The sequence below is a fragment of the Bactrocera tryoni genome, unplaced genomic scaffold (assembly GCF_016617805.1).
Source record: "Bactrocera tryoni isolate S06 unplaced genomic scaffold, CSIRO_BtryS06_freeze2 scaffold_11, whole genome shotgun sequence".
NCBI lineage: Eukaryota > Metazoa > Arthropoda > Insecta > Diptera > Tephritidae > Bactrocera > Bactrocera tryoni.
The window spans coordinates 19,228,359-19,254,083 of record NW_024395824.1 but is presented as its reverse complement, the minus strand read 5'-3'; the positions used below and the strand labels follow the sequence as shown (position 1 = coordinate 19,254,083).

General features: G+C 35.0%; 1 protein-coding gene and 1 non-coding gene across 5 annotated transcripts in view; both read left to right on the top strand.

The window, feature by feature from the left end:
- LOC120779617 (putative uncharacterized protein DDB_G0282133) overlaps positions 1–25,725 on the top strand; it is a 139,389-nt gene that overhangs the window by 5,677 nt on the left and 107,987 nt on the right. For all 4 annotated transcript variants that reach the window (XR_005705684.1, XM_040111962.1, XM_040111965.1 and 1 more), the window contains exons 3-4: positions 6,328–7,446; positions 7,576–8,434. Coding sequence is in view for 3 of the 4 variants with exons in the window: in XM_040111962.1 (XP_039967896.1) it covers positions 6,328–7,446; positions 7,576–8,434 (1,978 nt within the window). In the remaining variant the exon portion in view is untranslated. The remainder of the gene's footprint in view (positions 1–6,327; positions 7,447–7,575; positions 8,435–25,725) is intronic.
- LOC120779941 lies at positions 4,310–4,516 on the top strand. The gene has a single exon (XR_005705765.1). It is a non-coding gene; the product is annotated as a small nucleolar RNA U3 (small nucleolar RNA).

Sequence of the window (25,725 nt, the reverse complement as noted above, 5' to 3'; positions counted from 1 at the left end):
TCGTGCTCGATTTTTAATGAGGGTGATCGAACAGGTTCGAACACACCCAATGCAGCTCTCTGGTATACATATATGCGAATTACTGCTGCCATACAAACTGAATGATCGGAATCAAGTTCGTGTATGGAAAACTTCCTCATTTGACGATATATCTTCACAAAATTTGGTATGACTTTTTGTTCATAAAAATAATATAATATCGGAAGAAATTGTTCAGATCGGCTCACTATAGCATATAGCCGCTATACAAACTGAACGATCGGAATCAAGTTCTTGTATGGAAAACTTTCACATTTGAAAAGATATATTCACGAAATTTGGTGAAGATTATTTTCTAAGGCAACAACGTAATCTCCGATTGTTTAGATCGGATTACTATAGCATATAGCTTACATGAAAACTGAACACATATTTACTAAAAGAAATGCACCTGTGAAGGGTATATTAGCTTCGGTGCAGCCGCAGTTAACGTTTTTTTGAAGTTATACTTCTTATACGAGTTCGGAGTTTGTTTAAGTATAGATTCAAGTTGCGCAACCTTGCTCAATATGAATCTAACGCAACCTTGTCTGCGAAGATGTTCGAGCAGCAAGCGAAGCGGTGACAATCGGCGATCGTTTGTTCGTTTCTTTCGGCACAGCTCGGCTTTTCTACCAACAACACAATGTTGCCATGCTTATGCTGTTGTTGTTTTTGTAGAACAATGTTTCAATTTTTGGTTGGTGACATATTCAATTAAAAAATCAATTCCGTTGGAATTCGAACCCACGTACCTCCTACGTGCTCATCGTAACTTTTTAAACGCTTTTACACGCTTATGAACATGCAAGTCAATGCGCGCACATGTAATAAGTACAGTAGAAATTCGATAATCCGACTACTCTATAATCCGAAAATCCAGTAATCCGAAGGGTTAGATTCTTACTACTGGCTATTCTGTAGTCCGAATTAATTGCAACTCTATAATCCGAATTGTCTGATGTGCTCATATAATCAATGGAATGAAATGATTAACGGGAATTTAACGCTTTTTAACAGCATAGCTTTCATAAATGAAAGAGGGAATGCATATTTTGTCATTGTGTATCAGTTTTGCAAGTGATCAGTCGCAAAATGAATAATAAAAAACGTGCTCATAAAACTATGTGATTATTAGATAAAATAAAAATAATCGATGAAATAAAAAAAAGCAAATCTAATAAAGAATTAGCCAACAAATACGGAGTAGGACGTTCGACTATTTCTGATATAAAAAGAAAAGGTTATAAGCTTAAGAGGTTTGTATGCATAACTGTTACAATTAGTTTGCAAGTTTTAATTTTTTATACATTTGTTTTAAAGAGTATCGGAAAATGCAAGCGCTAAAAATCTAAAACTGCGTCAAACTTTAAGAGATGGTGGGAACTTCAAAAGATATTTTCACGTGCAATTTTATGCAAAAAGGCCAAACAAATGTTTAAAGATAGGTATGGCAGTGGCAAAATATTTAATGCGTCATATGGATGGTATCAAAAATTTAAGAGGAGATATAATATCCGTTGTTTAAAAATTTGTGGCGAAAAACTATCCGCACAAGATGATTTAGTACCTGCATTTATACGGCAGTTGAAAGAACTTCAATCATCAGAAGACTTATGCGGCACACAAATTTATAACGCAGATGAGTCGGCCCTTTTTTGGAAATTACTTCTGCGCCAGGAAGAAAAATGTCTAAAGAACGGGTTACTTTTCTTTGCTGTGCAAATAAGACTGGAGATCACAAATTGCGGATTATGGTTGTAGGAAAATCAAAAAAGCCGCGTTCTTTCAAAAATCGTCCTCCAGTAGAGTATTACGCATCTAAGAATGGTTGGATGACTTCATATATTTTTTCGAAATGGTTTCAGAATTCTTTTGTTCCACAAGTTAAACAATACTAAACTGAAAACAATCTGGACCAAAGAGCGTTACTAATAATAGATAACGCTCCATGTCATCCTACTGAACTTTCTTATGAAAATTACAAATGTTTATTTTTACCCCCTAATTGCACCAGTTTAATTCAACCTATGGACCAGAACGCCATTAGAATAACCCAACTGTACTATAAGAAATCGCTTTAATGTCATATAATGGGAGGAGGTGGAGATTACGATAAGTCTTTGAAGTCTTTTACGTTAAAGGATGCATGTATTTTCCTCAAACATTAATGGAACAAAGTTCGAGAGGAAGTTTTAAAAAAGTGCTGGTCAAAAATTTCTCATGAAAATACCATCTCTGAAGATGATATTCCTTTGGCTACTCTTCGACAAAATATAATGTCTTCTTTAATACAAGGTGAAACTGAAACAACGAATTTTATGAGAGATCTTATTGAAAATTGTATGAATATAAATGTAAGTAATGATAATTTGAATGAATGGATCGAAGAAAACTACAAAAGTGATATTGCAGACGATATTCTAACGTTGTCAGATCCTGATGAACCGGAAGTAAATGTTGAAAAAGACGAGCAAATCTCAAATGCTGAAGCAGTTGAAAATTTAAAAAAGATTATTCTATGGGCACAGCAAAAAGATATTGAGCAAGAGAAAATATTATTTTTAACGGATTTGCGAGATGAAGCGCTGGAGCTTTGCACAAAAAATGTTAAACAAACAAATATAAAAAATTTCTTTAAATCGCAAAAAAAAACTTAATTTTTTGTAACTTTTCAAAGTAAATATATGCATATAAATAAGAGTGAAATGTTTGTTTTATTATTAATAAATGAATTCATGTTTGGTTTTTTATTGAAATTTAGCATTTTTCTTATATACCTTTCACATATAAAAAATAATCCAGTAATCCGAATAATTCAGTAATTCGAATCGGGTCTGCAATCAATTATTCGGATTATCGAATTTCTACTGTATATTGATAAGTGATGAAAATATGATTTCAATTTCTGAACGCGCACATGCGTATACATACACTCATATGAGCATGTGCAGATACACAAGATAGGATAGAAGATGTATGCCTTTTAACATCGTTTACTATAAAAATAAATATTTTTCTTACTAATAGAAATTAAATTTATCACAGCAATATTATGTATATGTATATTATGTATATTTATTTGTATAGTATACGATGTTAAAAGCAAAAAATTAAAAACTTATTCTGTCGAGATTCGAACCTGAGACCTGTGGTATCATCTTGACTTTCCAAGCGCTTACCACCAACGCCACCATTGACACCTAGGTTGCGCTGACTTAAGTATGGTTTGGTTATGCATGTACATAAGAAACATACGATGGTTCTAATAATTTTGTTTAAGTATAGAAATATGCTTCTGTAGAACATTTGCTTTCGCAAATATACAGACAAATGTGCAAACGACATAATATAAAAATGGACAACTAGGGCAAATAATTTTTAAAAAATTTATTGACAATTAAATATAAATGAAAATACATGTAAATTTACTTAAATTTATTGAAATTTCGTTTCGCATTTTTCGGCACTTTCAAATTAATTAATATAAGTAAAATTCACGACTTAACCCGCACACGTCTTATTCGCGCAAAATTTCCTCTTAACTTTATGAAAATTGGCGCAATTATTGACACTTCAATTTTATGTAAAGTTTAAAACATGTTTACATATGAATATATAATATATTTGATTTTAGCGCAGTTATTGACACTTGTCTTAATATACAAAATTGAGCCAAAACGAAACAATGAAATACATATATTACTTTTGCATGTCAATATGGAAATGCCGACGGCAAAACGCGTAAAGGTATATATATTGCACATATGTACATACATACATACAAGCGATTTCTTGCTTGAAAAACAAAAATTAGAAGAATGAGAAATTGAAATGCCGACGGCAAAACGAAATTGCCCACATTCGTACATTGCGTATGAATCATGAAAATATCATCACTAATGTTACGATGAAATGCTATATATTTAAAATGAGTTATTATAAAATAAGATCACATATTCAATTAAAAATAAATTCTGTTGGGATTCGAACCTACGCACCTCCTCCTTCGTGCTCGTCGTAACTTTTGAAGCGCTTACCACCTAGAACCACCATTTGCACTTGAATTAGTTGTCCTAATTATGGTTTGGTTATGCATGAAAGAAATATACAATGGATCGCCGATTGTTACCTCTTTCCTTGCTGCTGCTGCGCATATGTATGTTTGTGTGCTTGTTCATTATTGAAGTTATACTGCTTTTTCTTTCCTTTGTCTTTCATTTCTGCGAATTCTCAACTATTTTATGTATCCTTTTGTTGAAATACCCTGCGTTGGCCGTTGAAAAAAATTAAGGCTATACTTTACAGGATTATTTCTGTAGCTAGTCTTCATTTACATTTTTTGGAAATCGACCCGCGATGACGAGGTACATATATCGTTTTATCTGACAGCGTGAGGTTTAAGAAGTTCATTTCTAATTGTGTCTTGTGGCATATTAGAAATGATGTTTCTTCGAAAATCGTTCGCTTACAACGGATAAAACGACTTCTGAGTGGTGATTTTAATGAATAAATTCCTTTTGGTTGAAATGCTCTGCGTTGGCCGTTGAAAAGTTAAGACTATACTTCTCAGGATCATTCATTTCTTTCATTTCTTCAAAGAAACTAATGACCTTTAGAAATATGCATATTTGCATTATTTCGTTGTCACTTCCATATTCGTAGCAATAGAATTTCTATGGCATAAGTAAAGTAATGGCCGCCGATTGTCACCCCTTGCCGCTGTAGCAGCTTCGCCTACAAACATTTGTAAATATGTATGTATGTATACGTATGATCGTGAATACATATCGACGCAGATTTTTGCGAGAAGCACCAGAAAGTTAAGCAATTTATGATTTTTAGCTTTTGCCATCGTCGCGAAAGGACGACTTGTTGACGAAGGCATGCTCGGGGAGATAATAAATTATAATAAATTTATAAAATGTGAATTTAAGTTTTCTAGTTTTCTTTCATACAAAATGATATGCATTTCTTGGAATATCACTAAGAAGTATAACTTCATCCGCGCGCAGGGACTCCACGCACCTTTTTTTTTTTGTTTTAAGTTGTCAACACTTAACTACGTAAATGGCAGCAAATTTAAATCTTGCGTTAATTATGGGACACCTTTTACGCGTTCGAACTGTAACACGGAAAGATGCGAAAATTTGCACAATTATTCGTTTATAACGGCAAAAGGTCCACGGAGGTTCACATTCGATAAAATAAATTTCAAAGTTGAAAAAATTAATTTCGATAGATATTATTGTTTGTCGAAAAATTTCAAAATCTAGCAAAACAAAAATGAATCCAAAGCGTTAATCAGAAAAAAATTGGGTTAACATCACCACCACGAAGATGATCATTGTATATTATTCATGCACATACTAATGTAAATTCATAAACTCCTAAATTTTTCAACTTTTTTAAAAAAAATTTTGTTGGGCTACGCAATTACAATTCTCCACACTATGTTTTCGGTTCGTTATAATATATAACTTTATGAAACTATATTAAAATCTAACTATATATTTAGTTTTCTGGTATTGTTAACAATTTTTGATATTTATTCGAAGGATTCAATGCGGGCGAAGCCGCGGGAAATGCCATTTCATTATAAAAAATTAAATTAAAAAAATCTTGTTTTTATATTCTCAAAAAGCAGTGTAAATTTCATTGAAATCTATCGAGTCGCTGGTTTTGAGAGAAACGTATTTAAAGTTGCAGCTTCTGCTACAACAAATATCTGTTCTCAAACGCGTCAGATCGTCCGAAAACGCTTTGCTAATTATCGAATAACTCCAAAAATATTTGTCGGATTTACTTTCAATTTGCAGAGACTATTTCTAAGATATTACACTTAATTTTACTACCCCTTAAATCAATGGAACATATTTTTTAGTATTATCCGTCGTTTGCGTTCTTTCTTCATCACGGTAATGCACAATATCACTGATTTTTCGCGACCTTCTTGAAAAAAACTCAACTCAACCCCCATTTTCGCCTAATTTGCCTTCACTTTGATGGGTATCAAACTTGACAAATAAATGAGGAATTTACATTTTATGAACAAATTTACCTTACTTTTTTATCACAGTAATACGTGTGCCTTAATTGGTTTTCATGAAAATGTTCTCAATGTGTTAGTCTGGACTTGGGACGGCTTTCATATATATTCGCCAAAGGATTCAGCTCTAGTATTGAGTATTAATTTAGACATTGTTAAAATTAATAGTAGAATTTAGTGGTCTCAGCTTATTTTTAATAATTAAATAAATATTATGACACTTATAAAAAATATATATTTATCAAATATGTGTGTTACAGGCTTTGTCAAACCTTTGCAATTGGACTTTCAAACGCAGCTTGATAGATCATCGTCACCTTTAAGTAATTTGTTCAGTCACGCGCACCAGCAATTACACTTGCAACATCAGGCTTCGAATGCATTGACCAAATGTAATGAAACGTATTATGAAACAAATTATTTATTGCAACAGCATCAGCAGCAACAACAAATATATATGCCGTACCAAGCAAATTTGACAAATCCACATAATGAATATCGGCTACGACAAAGCCAACAACAAAATGACGACGAGGATATTGATAACGAAAACAAGAACACTCACTTGAATATCAGTAATAACAACAACATTAATCACAATGCCGAACTCGATGTTTGCGAAAACAAGCAATTTATTAAGATTATTAATACATCTTTACAGGAAGAACAGAATAACAAGGAAGAGCATACTTATAGGTTGGATGTAGAGTGCAATTCTACAATAAGTAACCCAACACTTGGGGAGAGCAATAACAGTAGTTTGTGTGGTGACTTTAAGCCTTCAATTATGCAATGCATGGAAGGAGACGAGCCGTTATTGCAGGAGCCAACTACACATTGTTCCTCTTCTACACATATTTGCGGTGCTACTACTAGTTGTAATAGCTTTAAGCAATATCAGCGCAAAGCTAGAACCGACGATGATGGAAACAACAACAGTAACAGCAAAAACTTCCATAATCATAGATGCATTGCATGGCAGCATCAACGTGACAAAGAGCACCACGAAAACACAATGAATATTATATCAAAAAACTATGACGACAATGATAGTTCTCAGCACACCAGCAACGCTTTTCCAGAGGATGTGTCAATGCTACCCGCAACTGAAGATGTCCCGTGTTTCGTGTCCCGCATACATAATCGCAATAATGACAAAATATGCAGCACAACACAAGCTCAACAAAATACACTAACTTTACATTCACAGCAAATGCAGCGCAGTACCGAATGTATGCGGCCTTCGTCGGCGCCTTCGTCCATTGATGAACACCACAATGGCAATGAAAGCCAGAATTCGACTGCTAATGAATTGGATGAATTCACAACTTGGGTGAATCCTGTGGACCAAGGCAACAATATAACTGATGATATACATGGTGATTTTATTGAAATCCAGTGCTCATTGTACATATGAATATATGTTGTTTATTTAAACTTTTTTTATATTTTCATAAGTACAGATGATGTTACCTACAAATGTATGTGTGTTTTTTTTGTTTTCGCAGCATATATGCATTACCAAAAGCGCGTCGCGTATGCAAGAAGTGGAAGTCCCAGTCGAAGTAGATGTAGCAGTAATAGCAATCAAAATAGCAGCACTGACAATTGCAGTGAAATTCGTGATAATATCAAACATTATACTTGTCCCAATGATAGTGCTGGCACGCATGTGGGCGACGTCGTAGCTACGCCATCTTCGCCGACTGTCAATGTACAACACCATAGGTTGCAGTCAGGGCAAAAGTTGGAAACAAGACAGGCATCTACCATACATAATATGGCTGATTCAAAAGTACACCGTGGCATATCGCCGTTATTACGGCTGGATCAGCAAACGCAGGAACAGTTGCAGCAACAAGAACATGCAACACAAAAGGTAGCAGCACGTGACCCTTTGTTAACATTGCCGCCGCCACCACTAGCATTGTCGCCAGTAACGACTCTGTCGCCTACAGTAGCTGCTTCAAAGGTCATACCATCGACTATGCATGCAGCAGCAGCAGTAGCAGCGGCTGCATCGCATACGCAAGCACCACATCATAATGCAGCAGCAGCTGTAGCAGTGGCAGCTGCCGCAGCAGCTGCTGCAGCAGCCGCAAACAGTCGCTGCATACGTGGTGCACAGATGACGCCAAATTTTGGTGGCCTGTTGGATGCAGTAAGTGGTTGCAATGGCGGCAGCAACGAAACTCATTGCATCAATTACGATGACACAAACGCCACAGAGGCAAGCCAGGACACAAACGTCAATAGCAACAAGCACACCAATAGCCCAAAAAAGTACTACCATCCGCTATATGCACACGGAATATGCCGTTGGCCGGGCTGTGAGCTAGCGCTTAATGACTTCGTCTCCTTCGTAAAGTAAGTGAAAGTTTAAAAGTAATAGTGCAGTTACTCGTATAAACATCATACTTTAAAATAGTTGGACGAATGTTCAGATAAAATTGTATATATAATATAATGCAGGCAGTGGTTTTAAAACCATTGAGATTTACGATATGTTTTGCATATCATGTAAATTATTGGATTAATTAAAAACTAATATACTAATATATATAAGTATTTTTAACACAACTTCATATAAACTACAACCCTGAGAAATATTTTCAAATTTGTTTCAATTTCATAGAACAATAATGCAACCTAACTTCACACGTAAGAAACAACATAACACATGGTCGTGCCGTTGAATGCTTTATGATGCTATGACTTATTTTTTGTATTTTATGTTATTTAAAGTCAATAAAATTAAAGCTTTTAGGGTCCATTATATTTATTCAAACGTGCAATATATAAAATAAATCAGGAAGCACGAAAGTATTTGTGTAAACAAATAATAAAACGGAGTTTTGTGCTGATTCATACAGTTGCAGTTCCTCTTATGCCGAACTCTGTCTTAAAGTGTCATTCGTAAAATGCATACCTTATAAAGAGCAAGTGGACAGGCTTGAGTCAAAATGAGATAAGTTACTCAGAGGTGTTAAAAATTTAAAACGAAAAACAAAAACAGAGTGACGAACGCTGATAGAATGCATTTGGCATCTATAACCGATAAATCAGTCATTTCGTAAATAAATTGTAAATTTACATATCAGTTTTGTTTTTCTATTGATTACTGTCTGTTCATTCGTCCGCGCATCTGTATGAAAAATAGAAAAAACGTAAACCTCGGTTGTACCAAAGCTATAATACCATTCACAGGTGCGTTTCTTAAAGCATAAAAAGATATAAAAACGTCTTTATCTTGATTTTAATTCGGTCAATTTGTATGTCAGCTATATACTATAGTGGTCCAATCAGAATAATTTGTTGGGAGATTTTACCGTTGTCTTGGAAAATTTCGTGAAGATATATTATCAATTAAGAAAGTGTTCCACAAAATGCTATATTGATCCGATTACGGGTTTTTCGACAAATGAGCATCTCCTTAGAAAGAAAAGAAAGTTTCAGATCGATATCTCAAAAACGAAGGTATAGTTCACTATATACAGGCAGACAGACATATATAACTAATTCGACTCAGCTGGTCACGCTGATCATTTATATGTTGTGTAAGATCGATACCCATGCCGATGTCGATAAACCGGCCTGTAGACAAAGAATCGGCCAATGCAAATGCCGATGCCAATTTAATAAAAAGTAATAATATTTCCTTAATGAAGAAATGTATTTAGTAACTACTATAACAAAAGAAAAGCTTAAACAAATAACATCACAATATAAACAAGCAATCAAGGTTCACTTACTATACTTATACATAAATATGTATATATTAAAATTGTTAGTATTAAAATACATTGCCCCATATTATTATTATTTTTTATATAAAATAAATATTTTAGTCGAATTTACATTTAATCATAGCAGTTGCTTCTGCAGACTGGATACATACATATAGTATGTCTATATTTTCAATACATTCGTTAATACAAGCATACATTTGACAATAATATTAAATTTTATATACTTATTTAACATACACAAAAAATTTATTATAGTTCCTATGTCAATACGAAGGTGCCGACCATTTAACTGCTGTGGGAAAAAATAGTAAGGCTTTTTAATTTAAATTTCGCGCGAAACCCATTCGGTGAAATCTTTTTTTTTCTAAGTTGGTATGATTGTCAGTGACATTCGTGCCAAATGTCATATCAAAATAATTATACATAATAATTAGTGTCAGTAACCGTTTGTCTTTCTGAAGTACATAAAATGCATTCGGCCATTATTACGATGAGTGAAATTATTCAACAAGAAAGTTAAATTAAAATTTGTGTGCGGAATCAAATCTCTAGTGCCGAAACATTCAGATAGTTTGAAAAGACCTTCGGTGATTGTTTGTCGCGAGCAAGTGTTTTTGATTGGTACAAATTATTCAAAGAGGGTCGAGAATGCGTTGACGGTAATCAACATCAACTGATGATCAACACGTCAATAAAATTAAGGAATTGGTGCTTGAGAATCGACGATTAACAGTCATCTTACTGGCATCGTTGGAATGTCGGAAGAATCAATGAAAAATATTTTGAATTATTTGGGCTTTCACTAGCACTATTGGTTTCAAAATCACTCAATTTTTTCGAGAAATAACGTGGCGTTAACATCTGTGATAAAAATTCCGATATAATGATTCCGAAAGTTTTATTCGATTATCGTGGTGTGGTGCCGAAATAATGGGCCTACAACTCTTGGTTTTTGCACCACGTTTATGCACTGTCGCATACTGAATTGATTCTTGAGAGTTTTTCGCCAAATTATCAACCAGTATCGTGTCGCAACCACCGTATTCGTCTGATGTGGCTCCGTGTGACTTCTGGCTTTCAGCAAACTCAAACGACTGCTCCGGGGAAACCGTTTTGAGTCATTTGAAAACATTAAGCGTGAATCGCGCGAAAGCTATTCCGAAAATTGACTTTAACAACTGTCTCGAGAATTCAAAAAAGGATTTCACAAATGTATTTGCACCAAGGGGGATTACTTTTCTTACTATTTTTTGCTCATAGTGGTACTTATGTACATACATACATATGTATCTATGATGAAGCCTGCGTACACGCTTATACTTATCTAATTATCGTTTGTTAAAAAATATACTCTACTTTCGGGCTTCTTCTGTAAGATATCCAGATTCAAAGAGCCTTGGAAGCCCTGTTACTAGAACTACTGCGATAAGAAACTAAGCAGAAGATAGCACATTGATAGGAGAAATTGAATTTCGAAATTCTTGTCCTTGTTTTATAAAGGCAGATTTCTGTAAAATCCGCCAACGTACAATTACCTTAAGGATGTGCTGCACAGTGAAGGCTCAAATCACCTTCAAGCCGACATCCTATTAAATGTTAAGAAGAATTCGGAAGAATAATAACTTTTTTTGAGTTGTGTACCTTGTGAATTTTTCTAATGGATTATATATTTGTCTGCATCTTTTCTTTTGTTTATATTTTATAGTCGGTAATTAAATCACTTTAACTTTCATAAAACTATAAACTTTCTAGCCTTTAATGAATATCAAAAAATTTCATTTTATAAAAATTAAATAAATATACTTTTCGAACAAGTTATTTTTATTGGTACCTTGTACGCAAGCTATTTTTGGCGAGTTCGAGTTCTTTTCCTTAGTGGTCAAAATAATTAATTGAATATTCCGAAGTAAAAAATGAACCGTATACACGTTTTCTCCAAGCAAATTGCTTAAATTTTAAACTTTAGAGGAATTAAGTAGCGGCCCAAAATAGTCAACAATAGTATTTGTGTATTTATAAAATAAATAAATTCTGGATCACTACGTAGATAAATAACTAAAATTTTTCAAAAATCATTAAACATTACAAAATAATGCTATATAAGTAAATAATTAAATTTATAATTTAATAATTAAAATTATAACAAATAAACAATATATCTCATTATAAAATATCATGATTTTAAAAAACTTTTAGTTGCATGGAATTCAATACCAATTGTGTCGTTCTTTGAAATTTTGTTAGTGACTTTTAACATCTTTATTTTTAACATCACGTCTTTGTTTTGATGTCTGCTGCTCTAAAGTTCTTAATTTTCTTAATCAGGGAGAGAGAATAATAGAGAAACGAGACTCTCGTATCAAGTTATCATTGTGTCAGAGTCTTACCAGGGATAAAGGGATGCCCAACTTATTCCAGTGTGAGAGCTGCTCAAAATAAGCGTTTTTATATAATTTTCCATTGTAACCAGATCGGACAACTTTTTAAATATTTTTTTATGATTTTATTTATATCATCAAAGATATCATTAATTATGATAACAATATAATGGAATAGTTAAATCGGCAATTTACATTTTTTGTTGACTTCCTAAATCACTTAAGGAATAGTACATACTTAAATACGTATGATGTGACAACATAGTAGTAAAAAATGTATTCACAGTCTATGCAACTGTGTCGTACATGTATCATTACACATACATATGCTTCCTGTTATAGCGTATAACAGTACAGGAGTCGAGCAGAAGAAAGCTCGTCTTACGCCCTGTATCTAATCATATGGTAATGTTTTGTTCAACATTATTCATCGAATGCAATTGCAAAATCGGCGGCTAAAACCTACATAGTGGTACATGTAAGAAAACACAGACTTGATCGTTCCTTTTAAATATTGCATTGTTCTATGGAATGCTTCAGAAATATTTGTGAGCTATTATGCACTCATCTCAAATTATGATTCAACTTTTTCTTGTTAAATAACTATCAGTATAATTCATATATACTCGTGGCGACGCAAACCTTATCTCTTTTCTTGCAGTATTGCAATTTCCGCGATTTAACTTACCAAACCTTTCTTGGTTGTAGTTAAAGCGAGAGATGTTTTCACTGGAAATTGAATTGCAAGATTACTTGGGATCATCGGAGTCCTGGGTATATGAGCTAGTTGACCAGCCGGTTGGGCCGGTGATAATGATTGCTACAATTAAATTGTCCTTCAATTGTTTAATAAGCAGCCTCGTCCCGTTGCACATGCTTGGTGGACTTAAATTCCACAAAAGCGTAATTGGAATTCCAATTTTTAAAGCCAGCTCATGTGGTGGCAGTCCAGAAGGTTTTATTGAATTCAAAAACTCATGGGGATAATGGACTGTGTCTTCGATATTAGTCACGGTGTCTATCGATTTGTAATTTTTTATTTCCCCGGAAACTTTTGGAATAATAAGATATTTTCGTTTATTTCGTTGACACTATCATTCCTGGGTGACACTATTGCCCTAGAACCCAACCAATGAAATACTTTTTAAACTTTCGTGCAAATTCAAATGTCAGGGTATACTGCATCTATTAAAATTTCTAAACTATGGACTATTTGGTCTACAGACTCATCCAGAAAAATATTACAATTACTGCTTAAATTTTGAGTGGTAAAAATTCCTTCCCCAGTTTTAAGCAGTTGCTGTGGAAAATCACCACCAGTGATTCCATGAAAATGAGCTCTCATATTCGCCCGTAATTTTATATTTTCAATCCAAGCCCATAAGGGCGACGTGCTTTGATGATATCTGCTCGCGTACGTCTGTTAATCACAGGAAGAGTCTGTCGGAAATCTACAGCAAATACAAAAGTTATCCCGCCCATGAGAGCATGCGATAGTTAACCAAGAGGGCCATTTTTGCGGATAGAAGATATTGATTGTTGTTAAATGGATAACGGAAGTTTAAAAGATGAAAGAATAGCTTTTCCATTCTTTAGAAGAGTTGCAGCAATTCCTGACGAAGCAACTGCTATTGCTATCTTCCCTGATTGTCTTATTTTAGCAAGTATTAAATTTGCAAAAACGTCTTGCCAGTGCCCTGGCACATGTTGCAGTTTTTGTTATTATTCACGCTATAACTCGCCCTTATCAGTGAGTTGCAGCTTAGCTCAATGTGAAATAACATTCTCTGTTATAAAAGTAATGAACTTTTTTTTTATTTACGCTCGGTTAAAAATGAACATTTTCAGCTGTAGCGAACAGACAAAAACCCAACTTATTTTTATATATAAGATAGGATATAATAGGTACTCAATAAATGAGTAGTTCGTGAGAAAATTATTTTAATTTTTATACTATTTGAAACTATGAAAATTATTGTTTTCCTATATTTAAATAAGAATCTTTATTTTGTATTCTATTTTTTTTTTTAATTTCGATTAATTTCGAGTAATTTTTGCGTTGATTTTTTTATATGATAAATTAATAAATAAATAATAAATTGTTTATATGCAGTTAAACCACCTTTGGCCGCTTTAACTACTGTGCTGGCATTGATTGAGGTTTTAGATTTAGTCCGATGACACGGTGCGGAGAAGTCCTGGAAGATGACCTCAGAAGTAAGCCCATATTGTTCTTCTACGACGGGCACGATAAAATGGGATGCAACTCTCCATACTTCTGAGCGTTCATCATTCCATCAATAAAAAGGAGCTCGGATATAAAAAGAAAAGCACGCCTAGACCAAGACTCGTCACACAATTTTCGGCGAAACGTTCCCCCGGAAATCGGCAAACCTACGGTAAATGGTTGTTGCAGTGCAAACTAAATCTGCTTTCATCCGACCATATTACCGCTTTCCACTGCTCCAAGGATCAATTACGGTACGCTTTCGGGCAATTAAAAAGGAGAAAGCGTCATTTTCTTGGTTAAAAATGGTTTAGCCGCTGGTTTCCGCGCATTCAAACCATACTCCTACAACCTCCTACGTTTTCTTCTCGCACTTATTGCCACATTGTATTGCTCCTCTAAGTCCCGTTTTACCTCTGAAGAGTTTATAAAGCGATCTTTTAAACATAATCTTATGATAACGCCATCTGTTTGAGGAGATGTCTTCCTCCTAGAACCAACTCTACTGTCACGCTCCAAACGATGGTCCTGATTCATTTTTTAATAAATAGATTATTGTGTAGATGGCTACATTCTTTTTTTTCTCGCTATTTCGCGTACCGACATTCCTTCCTTCTTTAACGTAAAAATAATCAATTTTCTATAACGGATTAATTACTCATATTTAGCGCACATTTTGAAAGACGTTCTACAAGGTGCCATCTGTATGCCGACTGGTGCGTTAGAATCATCTACCATCTATCTATCGATTGTCCAGTGAGAATTTCATGAGATTTCATTGATTAGAAGTGAAGTTATTGCGTTTTAAGTGTCAGTATGTTTGTGTTATCGGTGCGAAAATGAGCTTCAAAAAAAGAGCCAACATTAAATTTTGTTTTAAAATTGGTAAAACTTTTACCGAAACGTTTCAATTGAAACAAGTTTATGGCGATGACTGCCCATCCCGTAGCAGAGTGCACGAGTGGCTTCAACGTTTTCAAAGTGGTTGTGAGGACATAAATGTCGATCAACATGTGGGCCAATCAAAATCCGTGATCACCGGAAATTCCATCGAAACTGTGCGTGAATTCATCAAAAATCAGCCGAAATCATCAGTGAAATTCATGGAAATGGAATTGAACATCTCCAAGACATCGATTTATCGCATTTTGACCGAACATTTGGGCTTACGAAAGGTGTGTGCACGGTTTGTTCCGCACAAATTGACTGACGACCAAAAATTGCTCAGAATCCAGTATTCGAAGGACATCATTAAAGAAGTCAAAAAGGACAAAAAACCACATTTTAACCATTAACCACTCCCCGTATTTAACTGATATGGCACCGTGCGACTTCTTCCTTTCCGGAAAAATGCATTTGCCCATGAAAGGAAAACGTTATGCAGACGTAGAGGCCATTCAAAAAGCTGCACCGGCATACTGGCGGCCATACCGGCCAACGAGCTAAAAAACTCGTTCGACATGCTTTTGGACCGTGCAAAAAGCTGTATTGAAGCAGAAGGAGACTACTTTGAATAAAATACATTGATTTTGTCGAAAAAAATATTTGTTCTGTTTTTTTTAAGTTCTGTTTATTTTGGAATGCACCTTGTACTTAATGTACGATTTCCCTCAAACTATTCAAATATATTTGTCAACCTTCCACACTTCAATAATCAAATAACGGTTCTTGCACAGATCAAAACAAAAATTTATTCAATTTTCAGCATAACCGTTACAATTACAGCTAAACTGCATTATTCATAAGAAAATTCACTGGTAAGGTTTGCGAAGCCACGAGTGTGAGGACACTATATACATTCCTATATGGAAATGTGTTAATTTAATTTGTAAACAACATGATCGCATATTGCATGGAGTATAATATAATTTTTTTTTTAATTTGTTGCTTTTTGAATAATATCTAATGTTGCTAAAGAACTGCGTTTTATTAAATAATACGTTATTAAAAAAGGTCACACCTTTATATCATTTATGGATATTATAACATAACGTAAGTACCATATGATACATAAGCGGGATTCTATTAAGTGTCATTCCCTCTTAAATATCACAAAATATGCATCTTTGATTGTGACATTTAACTAGGATTGACTGTCTAACTGAAATTTCTCTTGGTAATTTGACGGTCAAACTCCTTAAATCACTCCTGAATACGAAGAAAGATATCAAAAAAAGGAATTATTATCGCAATATGTTCACACTATAAAACGTCATAACAATAATCTTTTTTCGTAAATACTTGATGACATGATGATGCCAATATTATGCATTTACAAGTAATTATACTAGTTGGTGTTTTTTCAATAGACCTTACAAGCGGTCCGCTCGATCCGTAACATTGTTAATTCAGAGTTTGCGAAGTTTCACTTCCATAATAATTTAATTAAATCGTGTATTTCAAATGTAACATTTTGTTTATAACACAATATTAATATCTCGGAGCATCGGGTAGGTATTTTGATTTTTTCGAATATGTTGGATAAATATTAGATATATACATATCAATGGTTCCACACATATATTTGCTTACAATCTTAATTTATGTAAACTTATAATATGCTGATTAGTTATTCAAATAAAAACAAGACAAAAGGTCGAATATTTTGGTATATGTCATTTTACTAACAACTTCACCCACATTAAACAAGTCTTCAGACATACTGTTTAATAGTGGTTAGACTCTTACGCAATGTTTTAAAATCCGATCTCTGCAAGGAGCTCAACACCCACCCCAATTAAATACCCAGCGACCATATTTCTGAACTGCACGAAGGAAGGAATGGATCTTAATATCACAGTCGATGGCATTAAAACCCCGACTGCCAATAATCCTAAGATTTTAGGTGTTACACTTGACAGCCTGTGCTCCTGCCCTCCACATACCAACGCGATTATTGGCAAAGCACAGAGTCGCACCACAGTCCTTATAATATGCTTCCTAATGTTTCCCATCGAACACCTGCATGCTTCCGGGTAAGGAATACAAATGCTTCTCTCCAAGCAGTTTCCGCTCGGATATTTTTGCAGAAATCGTCAATGTCAACGTCATTGAACAATACCCTGATCAGTCTGTAGACTAAGCCAATATCATGTTCACCGACTGTCTCTCAGTAAATAGCACACGAAGAGCTATAGTTGCCCTTAAAATTTAGAGTGACCGTTGCTCAACTACGTTCTGTATATTGTAGAAGGTTAAAGTACCTATCCTGAATTGACCTGGACAAACCAAATACATATATATATATATATAATATATTAGGGTGAGTCAAAAAATTTTTTTTTTAGACACCTCTAAGAAAGCCTCTCCAAACATGAGTTTTTAATTATAACGGGAAGGTCCTCCTACATGCAATTTTCTATTTTTTCTTATTATCAGATAGAAAAACTTATATCTCGCTTCCAACTACTTGAAAAAATATCTTGTTCCTTAGATTTTGTAGGAAATTGAATGCTCTACAAAAATGGTCTATTATGATTTTTTCGTAAACCCAAACGTTTAAAAGATATTAACAGTTCAAGTTTGATTATTTTTGGCAAAATTTTTTATTTCTTATGAATTTTATAACTCAATAAAAAAAATTATTATGAATGATGAAACTTATAGGCTTTCTTAGAGGTGTCTAGGCAACTTCATAGGATCATGATCATGTCCTGTTTGTTATATACCGGCACTGTGTGCGGAAATTTTTTTTTTGCAATACTGGAACTGCAATCTAATCAATTTTTTTATCGTATCACGGAGGATATTGAGGTTGAGGCAGAAGGGAAATAAGAAGTGATTCTATAAGAGGGCGTTACTTCTAGCTATGAACTACTTCATGTGTTCTCTTATATAAATAACTCAAAATGGTCAAAATTACTTCAAGAGGGCCAAACGATCAAACAGATTACGTTTTTACGTATCGGATCATTGCCACGTTCACATAAGCGCAAAGTTCCGAAATATGGCAATAAAATATAAGACCATAATTTGGTACAACAAATTACATTTGGCAGGGCATCTTGTAATATTTAAAAGGAGGCACGGTTCCACCCACTAATAGGTTTAATGTTTATATCTTACTAAATCTATATCAACCAAATTCACTCAGCACTTACTTCGGCAGTGTGAAGAAGGGGAAAACTGATTATAATTTCATGCACTCTCCATTCAACGGAAAGCTTGAAAGTGTGATAACTCACTAATAAAACATGTCGGAAGCTTTAAGATGCTACGGAAAGCTTAAGAGTAACCGTTATCAAAATTGGATGCTGAGCACTTCTCTGTTTTTGCACAGAGGTGGGTGCGTATTTTGGCTGCAACAAAATAGTGGTCCGAGGCAATGTTAGAACATCGGATCGTACACACGATTAAACTACTGGTGACGTGTCTTCCGTCTATCACAACTAGGTCGATATGGTTTGTGTCTTTTCGATTCGTAAACAGCCAGGTAGCTTGGAGAATTTTCCTATACTGGAATCTTGTACTACAGATAACAATATTTCATATCGCGGCGAAGTCGTTTAGCCTCAACACATTTGGGGATGTTTCATCATGGAGGGTAAATTTACCAACCTGGTGCCAAAGATACCTTCGTTGCCTACCCTGGCGTTAAGGTCGCCAAGCACGATTATGATACTATGGCGGAAGCAGCTTTTATAGAGCGCTCCAAGCGCTCATAGAATACAACTTTGGTCCCAACGTTCTTCTCTTCCATTGGAGCTTGGGCGCAAATCAGCGATATGTTGAAGAACTTCGCTTTGATGCGGATTATAACTAGACGTTCATCCACCGGTGTGGATGCCAAAATTCAGCGATTGAGTCTCTCTCCCACCACGAACCCCACATCGAAGTTGCACTCCTTTATATAGCTACTGTAGTAAATGTCTCAAGGACCTATTCGTCTCAGTCCTTGTCCCATTCATCACACTTATTGGACGAGTGATGATGTCAGCCTTTACTCTTACGAGAACATCAGCAAACTTGGCAGCGGTACTTTCCCAATTAAGAGAGCTGTGCATTCCCTTAAATCGTAATCCTTAAAGCATTTGCAGTGGTCATCGTCAAAACTGGAGTCTCTCATCCAAGGCTGTTTTCTTCCTTTCGTGGGGGTGTTTTTACATGGCGGGTCTCAAACCCAGCGGACAAGCCTGATGTTTTACTTTAGCTGGCCTTTGAGTATGTATACTTGAGTAATGCCAAACCGTAATAAGATTGGACCTGGCCTTCTGTAATTTTCTGTCACAAGCCATGTCTAGGTTCCTGCTCGGACATTCTTGAAACTCTCAACATGCTTTGCGAAAAAATATATATATTTATTTGGGAAACTTGACATAAGAAAAAAATTGCCTGACCCGAGGAAAATTATTTATAAAAGCATGCGAAAATTTACAAAAAAGGAAAAGTTTATTTATTTATATAATAACTTTTTTTTAATAGATTAAGGTAAGTATTTTAAATGGTCCAATTAGGGTAAGAATTCTTAAATTAGGTTACACTTTAAAATATATTATAATATAATTGTTAAGTAATAACGCGAAGGGTTCGGTTATAAAAATTGTACTCAGCTCTGGTTGCCCAGAGCTCCTTTATTTATAAAATTCCTTATCCTAATTCATGTATGCACCACATGCAGAGTGCATACACATATCTTAATACTAATCTACTGTACATACGGAAGTATGTACATATATCTTAAGCATAAATGTTCCTAACGGCATACATACGTTTTTCTTATCCTTTAATAGTTTAGCAGGCTTATCTTCGCCAGTGTTGAGGCAGTACAAAGTAAATACATAAACAAACGCATAGAGATACATACATACATTTATATATGAGGCACGTATGCATTTATATGCAATACGTATGCACTCAACAATTAACAAACAAAGATATTTGCTTAAGATAGCATATTGACTTAGGATATGTATTTAGGTAATTGAATACAAATGTGCATGTGCACTTGAAAACAACCCCATACCATGTAGCATTGCAATGGGTATTTGTACATACATATTTATATTTAGGACTATGTTTTTATATTTTAGCGATAATGCATATAAATACTTGAAATATGATATCTGTTTCTACACAGATTTACAAAAATATCTCATTTACAATTGTAGCCGTTAAGAACTGTTCAGAAATCTGAACAATAATAATAAATGTTTAACACTTTCAAACATTTTTCTTCGGATGATTTTGAACGTAAATATAGATTTAATACAAGTAATAATATTTGTACTCTTATACTATGTCCGGACCGACATTGAAAACATTTTTTAAACACATTTGTATGTTGCGGAATCTAAGTCGTTCAGACCGACAATGTGTGTTTTCGATGAGTTTTCCCTAACACTATCAACAGCGACATTCTCTTGCTCTTGCAAGATTGCACAATGACACAAAATGCAAAAATCCTATACCGAAATATGCAAGGCCAAGAGAGCACCCGTAGCAGAATCTGGTGGTAAACGTGGGTTTTGGTCTGACATATTTATAGCCATTGCAAATAATTTTCTGCGTGTGTTTGTTGTTGTGCCGTTGCACCAAGAGGAAAATTCTGCAATTTCTGCACCGTGCAAGGTTTTGAAAGAGCAAGAGAATCAAGAAAAAATATCAAGTGACAATTTAGGGCCGGCAAAATATGTCTTCCAAAAACATCGATTAAACTAGAGCAGGCACCGATTATAATGAGTGGAATGTAAGTTTTCAAGTAGCTTTCAGCGAAAACTGTGTTTTCGTTTGACAGATTTTACAAGGACGAAAACACAAGTTTTCGTGCGAAAACCAGTTTTTCTTACGAAGACATGTTTTCGTTGTCGGTCCGAACATATTATTACAAAATTTTGCTACAAGTATAATAGTTTCGTTCACCTAACCTTTTGCATATATGTTGATCCTCTGGTGAATGTCTGTCCATCCGTGCTAGCTGTAACTTGAGTAAAAATTAAGATATTGTAATTGATACTCGTTTTCCTTGATAAAAAAATAGGATCACTGCCACGTCCTTTAAATCGAAATCAAATCGTCATTAATCGAAGACACATAAAATGCCCTAACTAACCCGAAAATTAAGATACACAACTGTTATTTAATACAACGAAACGCAACAGTGGCGTAGCTACAACTTCGGGCGCCCGGGGCGAAGGATGTTCTGCGGCCATCCTTTATCTACCTACCTACAAGTTTCTTGAGGTGGTTCGAACAAGAGTGTATTTTTACAAAATATCTGCGATATTAAGTATATAAAATTTAGGAAGGCCACGCAAATTCTAAAGTTCCAAAATTCTGACAATACGGTTTTTGAGGAAATTGATAGTAAATTTACAAGACATCTTATTAAAAGTCATAAAAAAAACCCATTTTCGCCCTATATCTTGTACACTTTTGACACAATTTGCAGGAATTTTTGCCCGAATTGGAGTTTTAAAAAACAGCGAAGATCGTTTTGCCGCCCCCAAAAGATTTTGCGCCCGGGGCGAAAAACCACGCCTACTTCTCATATAACACAATTTTAATTTACACTTGATTCATTTTTTTTAGTATACATATCAAGAACCAATCAATATATGCAGATAAACCTTTGTACAAATATTGTGTTTGCTGTGTGCCACTTCATGAATAAAAATAGTCTAAATGAAACTATAACTATTCAAGCTGACTTTTTGCCGAAAATATAGTTCAGTGTGTGGAATGTATAATTGAAATTAGTAGAGAATCATTTCCTGCTAATGGTATGTCTGTATGTCAAAATTGAGTTGAATCAGGTCAATTTTTTCCTTAGTCTCCATATACCTAATGGAACAATTTCCAAACTTCCGGCTGACTTTATACCCCATATATCGGACATTATGTTAATCATCTTGATTGTATGACGTATTTTTCTCTTATCGAAGCATATCTGTGCCCAAATCGGATAAAATCGGGTGAAAAATTGCCGTAGCTCCTACATAGTATATAACTAATATCAGGACTTTCAAACATCTCAATACATTAAATTTAGCCTCTTAGGTTAAGATTATGTCAGATATTTCTCATTTCAGGATGATTTTACTTAATATAGTTTTTGCTGACGGGAAGTAAAATACAGTTATTAGACTAAATGACATATATCATAACTTAATACAATACAAAATTTGATTGTAATTCATTCACGATTTCGTCAAATAATGAATTGTGAATGCTTTCGCAATATTTTTGATCCTTTCAAGATGCAACAGTTTGAAATATCGGTTACATCCAAACTCAGTCCTTTTTTACTTGCTTTTATTTAGTTTTAATAATTAAAAGCCAAAATTAATGAATTTTAATTAAATATTTCTTATTTTTTCTGAACTTTTATGACGACACGAACCAGAAAGGTAACGGTAACAAGTAATAAAAGGCGAAAGTTCAAGTGAATCCGAATATTTAATACTCTTGTTATTTGCACGATTTAAATATTTTCTGGTATGTATTCTAAAATTAATACGAATGGATTTAAAATTCATTGTTCGATGAAAACGTGAATGATGAACTTTGTTCCATCACTATATATTGCTTAGTGTGCGTGATATTTATACTTAAATCCACCTAATTCAAATTAGATACATTTAGGTATGTACGTGTACTTAACCAAAGAGGTTAAATTGAATGCCCAGGATCGGAAATCATTACACTAAAGATATACGATGTAGAGAAAGGACAAATTTTCTTCCTATTCCGCGATAAACCGCATCCTAGTTAAGAAAAACACTTCATTAAAAAAGCACGCACTTTGATTATAAACAGGTTGAAGTCAGACGGAAAGTCGGACCATATCTCGTATATTTGGACTAGGGAAGGATTTCGACGGGTTCCAGCAACTTTTATCATTACTCAAGTTTACTCTAGCAGTATCAGTTTCCAAATAATTTTATGAAGATAACTCACATACTGACGTAAGTATTATTACTCGATTTTATTCATTTTTATACTACCGGAGGGGATAAAAAACATTTGTTCTCAGCAAATTTTGTCGGCTTTAGTAGTTTGAGAGATATGTACATTAAACCTATAAGAATTCGGGACCACACCCGCTTTTTCACAATTTTGAGAACAAAATATGTTCCTCCTCCATTCAATTAATTTTTTTTGTTAAAAGTCTAACAATAAGAAATGAAAACAAGCTTAATATTGTGGCTGAGTCTCTTTCCAAATACGTTCTTTTCTAGCTCCTTAGAAGGGTGGTAGATATCTTGTTTTGAAGCGAGCCTGATTACATGATTATAGCAAGATATCCGCTAATGATTATTAATATATCTGGAGTTTAAGCTGGTATTGCTTTCTATACCAATGTGTAAATGTTTTCATTTCGAATGTACCACGGTTATGTCAATGTTAGTTGCACAGGTCGTACCCCTCAGTTGAATACCATATATCCGAATTGGCTTTATAAGCGCTCTGTATGGTATCTCGTTGCCAAGGCTATATTTAGAGTTTTTATTTAAATTTCCTGCTCTTCTCTTCAAGGTAGTTATTTTGCTTGATATACATATGTTTTTTTCTCAGTAAACACTTAGATAAAGACTTCATTTTCATGTGGTACTAAGATATTATAAATTTTAACAGGGTGACAAATTTTTGGTCTTGGTGAAAATGAACATATGTAAACAGGCTTACACTTTTGTTCATTTATATTTATTGGTTTAATATAATATAATAAGCCGTCGTGTGTCTGAGCTATTTGAGAGCTGGAGTGTTTTCGTCCATTCGGACAACATGACCTAGGCAGCGTAGCTGCTGTTATTTTATTCGCTGAATTGTGTCAATGTCGTCATATATATCATACAGCTCATCGTTCCATCCACTTCAAAGTTATGACTGTCAACAGCAACGTGAGAGCCAAGTCGCGAGTGCGACGACTGTTTGTTTGATGACTGGAGATATTTCGTCTTGCCCTCGTTCACTGCCAGACTCATCTGCTTTGCTTCCTTGTCCAGTCTGGAGAAAGCAGAACTAACGACGCGGTATCAGTATTAGCGGCATATGCCAGCAGCTGTACACTCTTAAAAAAGATTGTACCTGCTCAATTAAGTTCTGCAGCTCGAATTATTTTCTCCAGCATCAGGTTGAAGAAGTCGCACGATAGGGAGTCGTCTTGTCTGAAACCTCGTTTGCTATTGAACGGCTCGGAGAGGTCCTTCCTGATCCTGACGGAGATTTTGGTGTTGCTCAACGTCAGTTTACACAGCCGTATTAGTTTTGCGGGGATACCAAATTCAAACATCGCGGCATAAAGGCAGCTCCTTTTCGTGCTGTCGAAAGCAGCTTTGAAATCGACGAAGAGGTGGTGTGTGTTGATTCTCCTTTCACGGGTATTTTTCCAAATTTGGTGCATGGTGAATATCTGGTCGGTTGTTGATTTTCCAGGTCTAAAGCCACAATGATAAGGTCCAATCAGTTTGTTAACGGTGGTCTTTAATCTTTCACATAGTACGCTCGATAGGACCTTTTAGGCGATGTTGATTAGGCTTATCCCTCGGTAGTTGGCGAAGATTGTGGGGTCTCCCTTTTTATGGATTGGGCAAAGCACACGTAAATTCCAATCGTTGGGCATGCTTCGTCTGACCATATTTTACAAAGAAGCTGATGCATGCTCCTCATCAGTTCTTCGCCGCCGTGTTTGAATAGCTCGGCCGGCATTCCAACGGCCTTCGCTGCTTTGTTGTTCTTCAGACGAGTAATTGTTATTCGAACTTCTTTATGGTCGGGTAATGGAACGTCTGATCCATCGTCATCGATTGGGGAATCGGGTTCGCCTTCTCCTGGCGTTGTACTTTCACTGCCATTCAGCAGGCTGGAGAAGTGTTTCCTCCATAATTTGAATATGCTCTGGGCATCGGTCACTAGATCACCTTTGGGGGTTCTACAAGAGCATGCTCCGGTCTTGAAATCTTCGGTTAGCCGCCGCATTTTTTCGTAGAATTTTCGAGCATTACCCGTGTCGTTCAGCTTATCAAGCTCTTCGTACTCACGCATTTCGGCCTCTTTCTTTTTCTGTCTGCAAATGCGTCTCGCTTCCTTCTTCAACTCTCGGTATCTATTCCATCCCGCATGTGTTGTGGTCGATCGTAACGTTGCGAGGAAGCCCCTTACCCCTTCCTTACTTCTTGTTTTTATTTTTATTATTTTTTTTCTTCTTTTTGACTGCAAACATTTGGTAAAGCCTTTAGAGCATGATGGTTGTTGTTGGAACGTTCTGCCGTGTGACCAAGAAGTTGGCAATTCTTGCAACGTATTAACGAAGGAATATATTGACCTACCAAAAGTTTACACCAAGCTAATTTTACTCGGTAACTT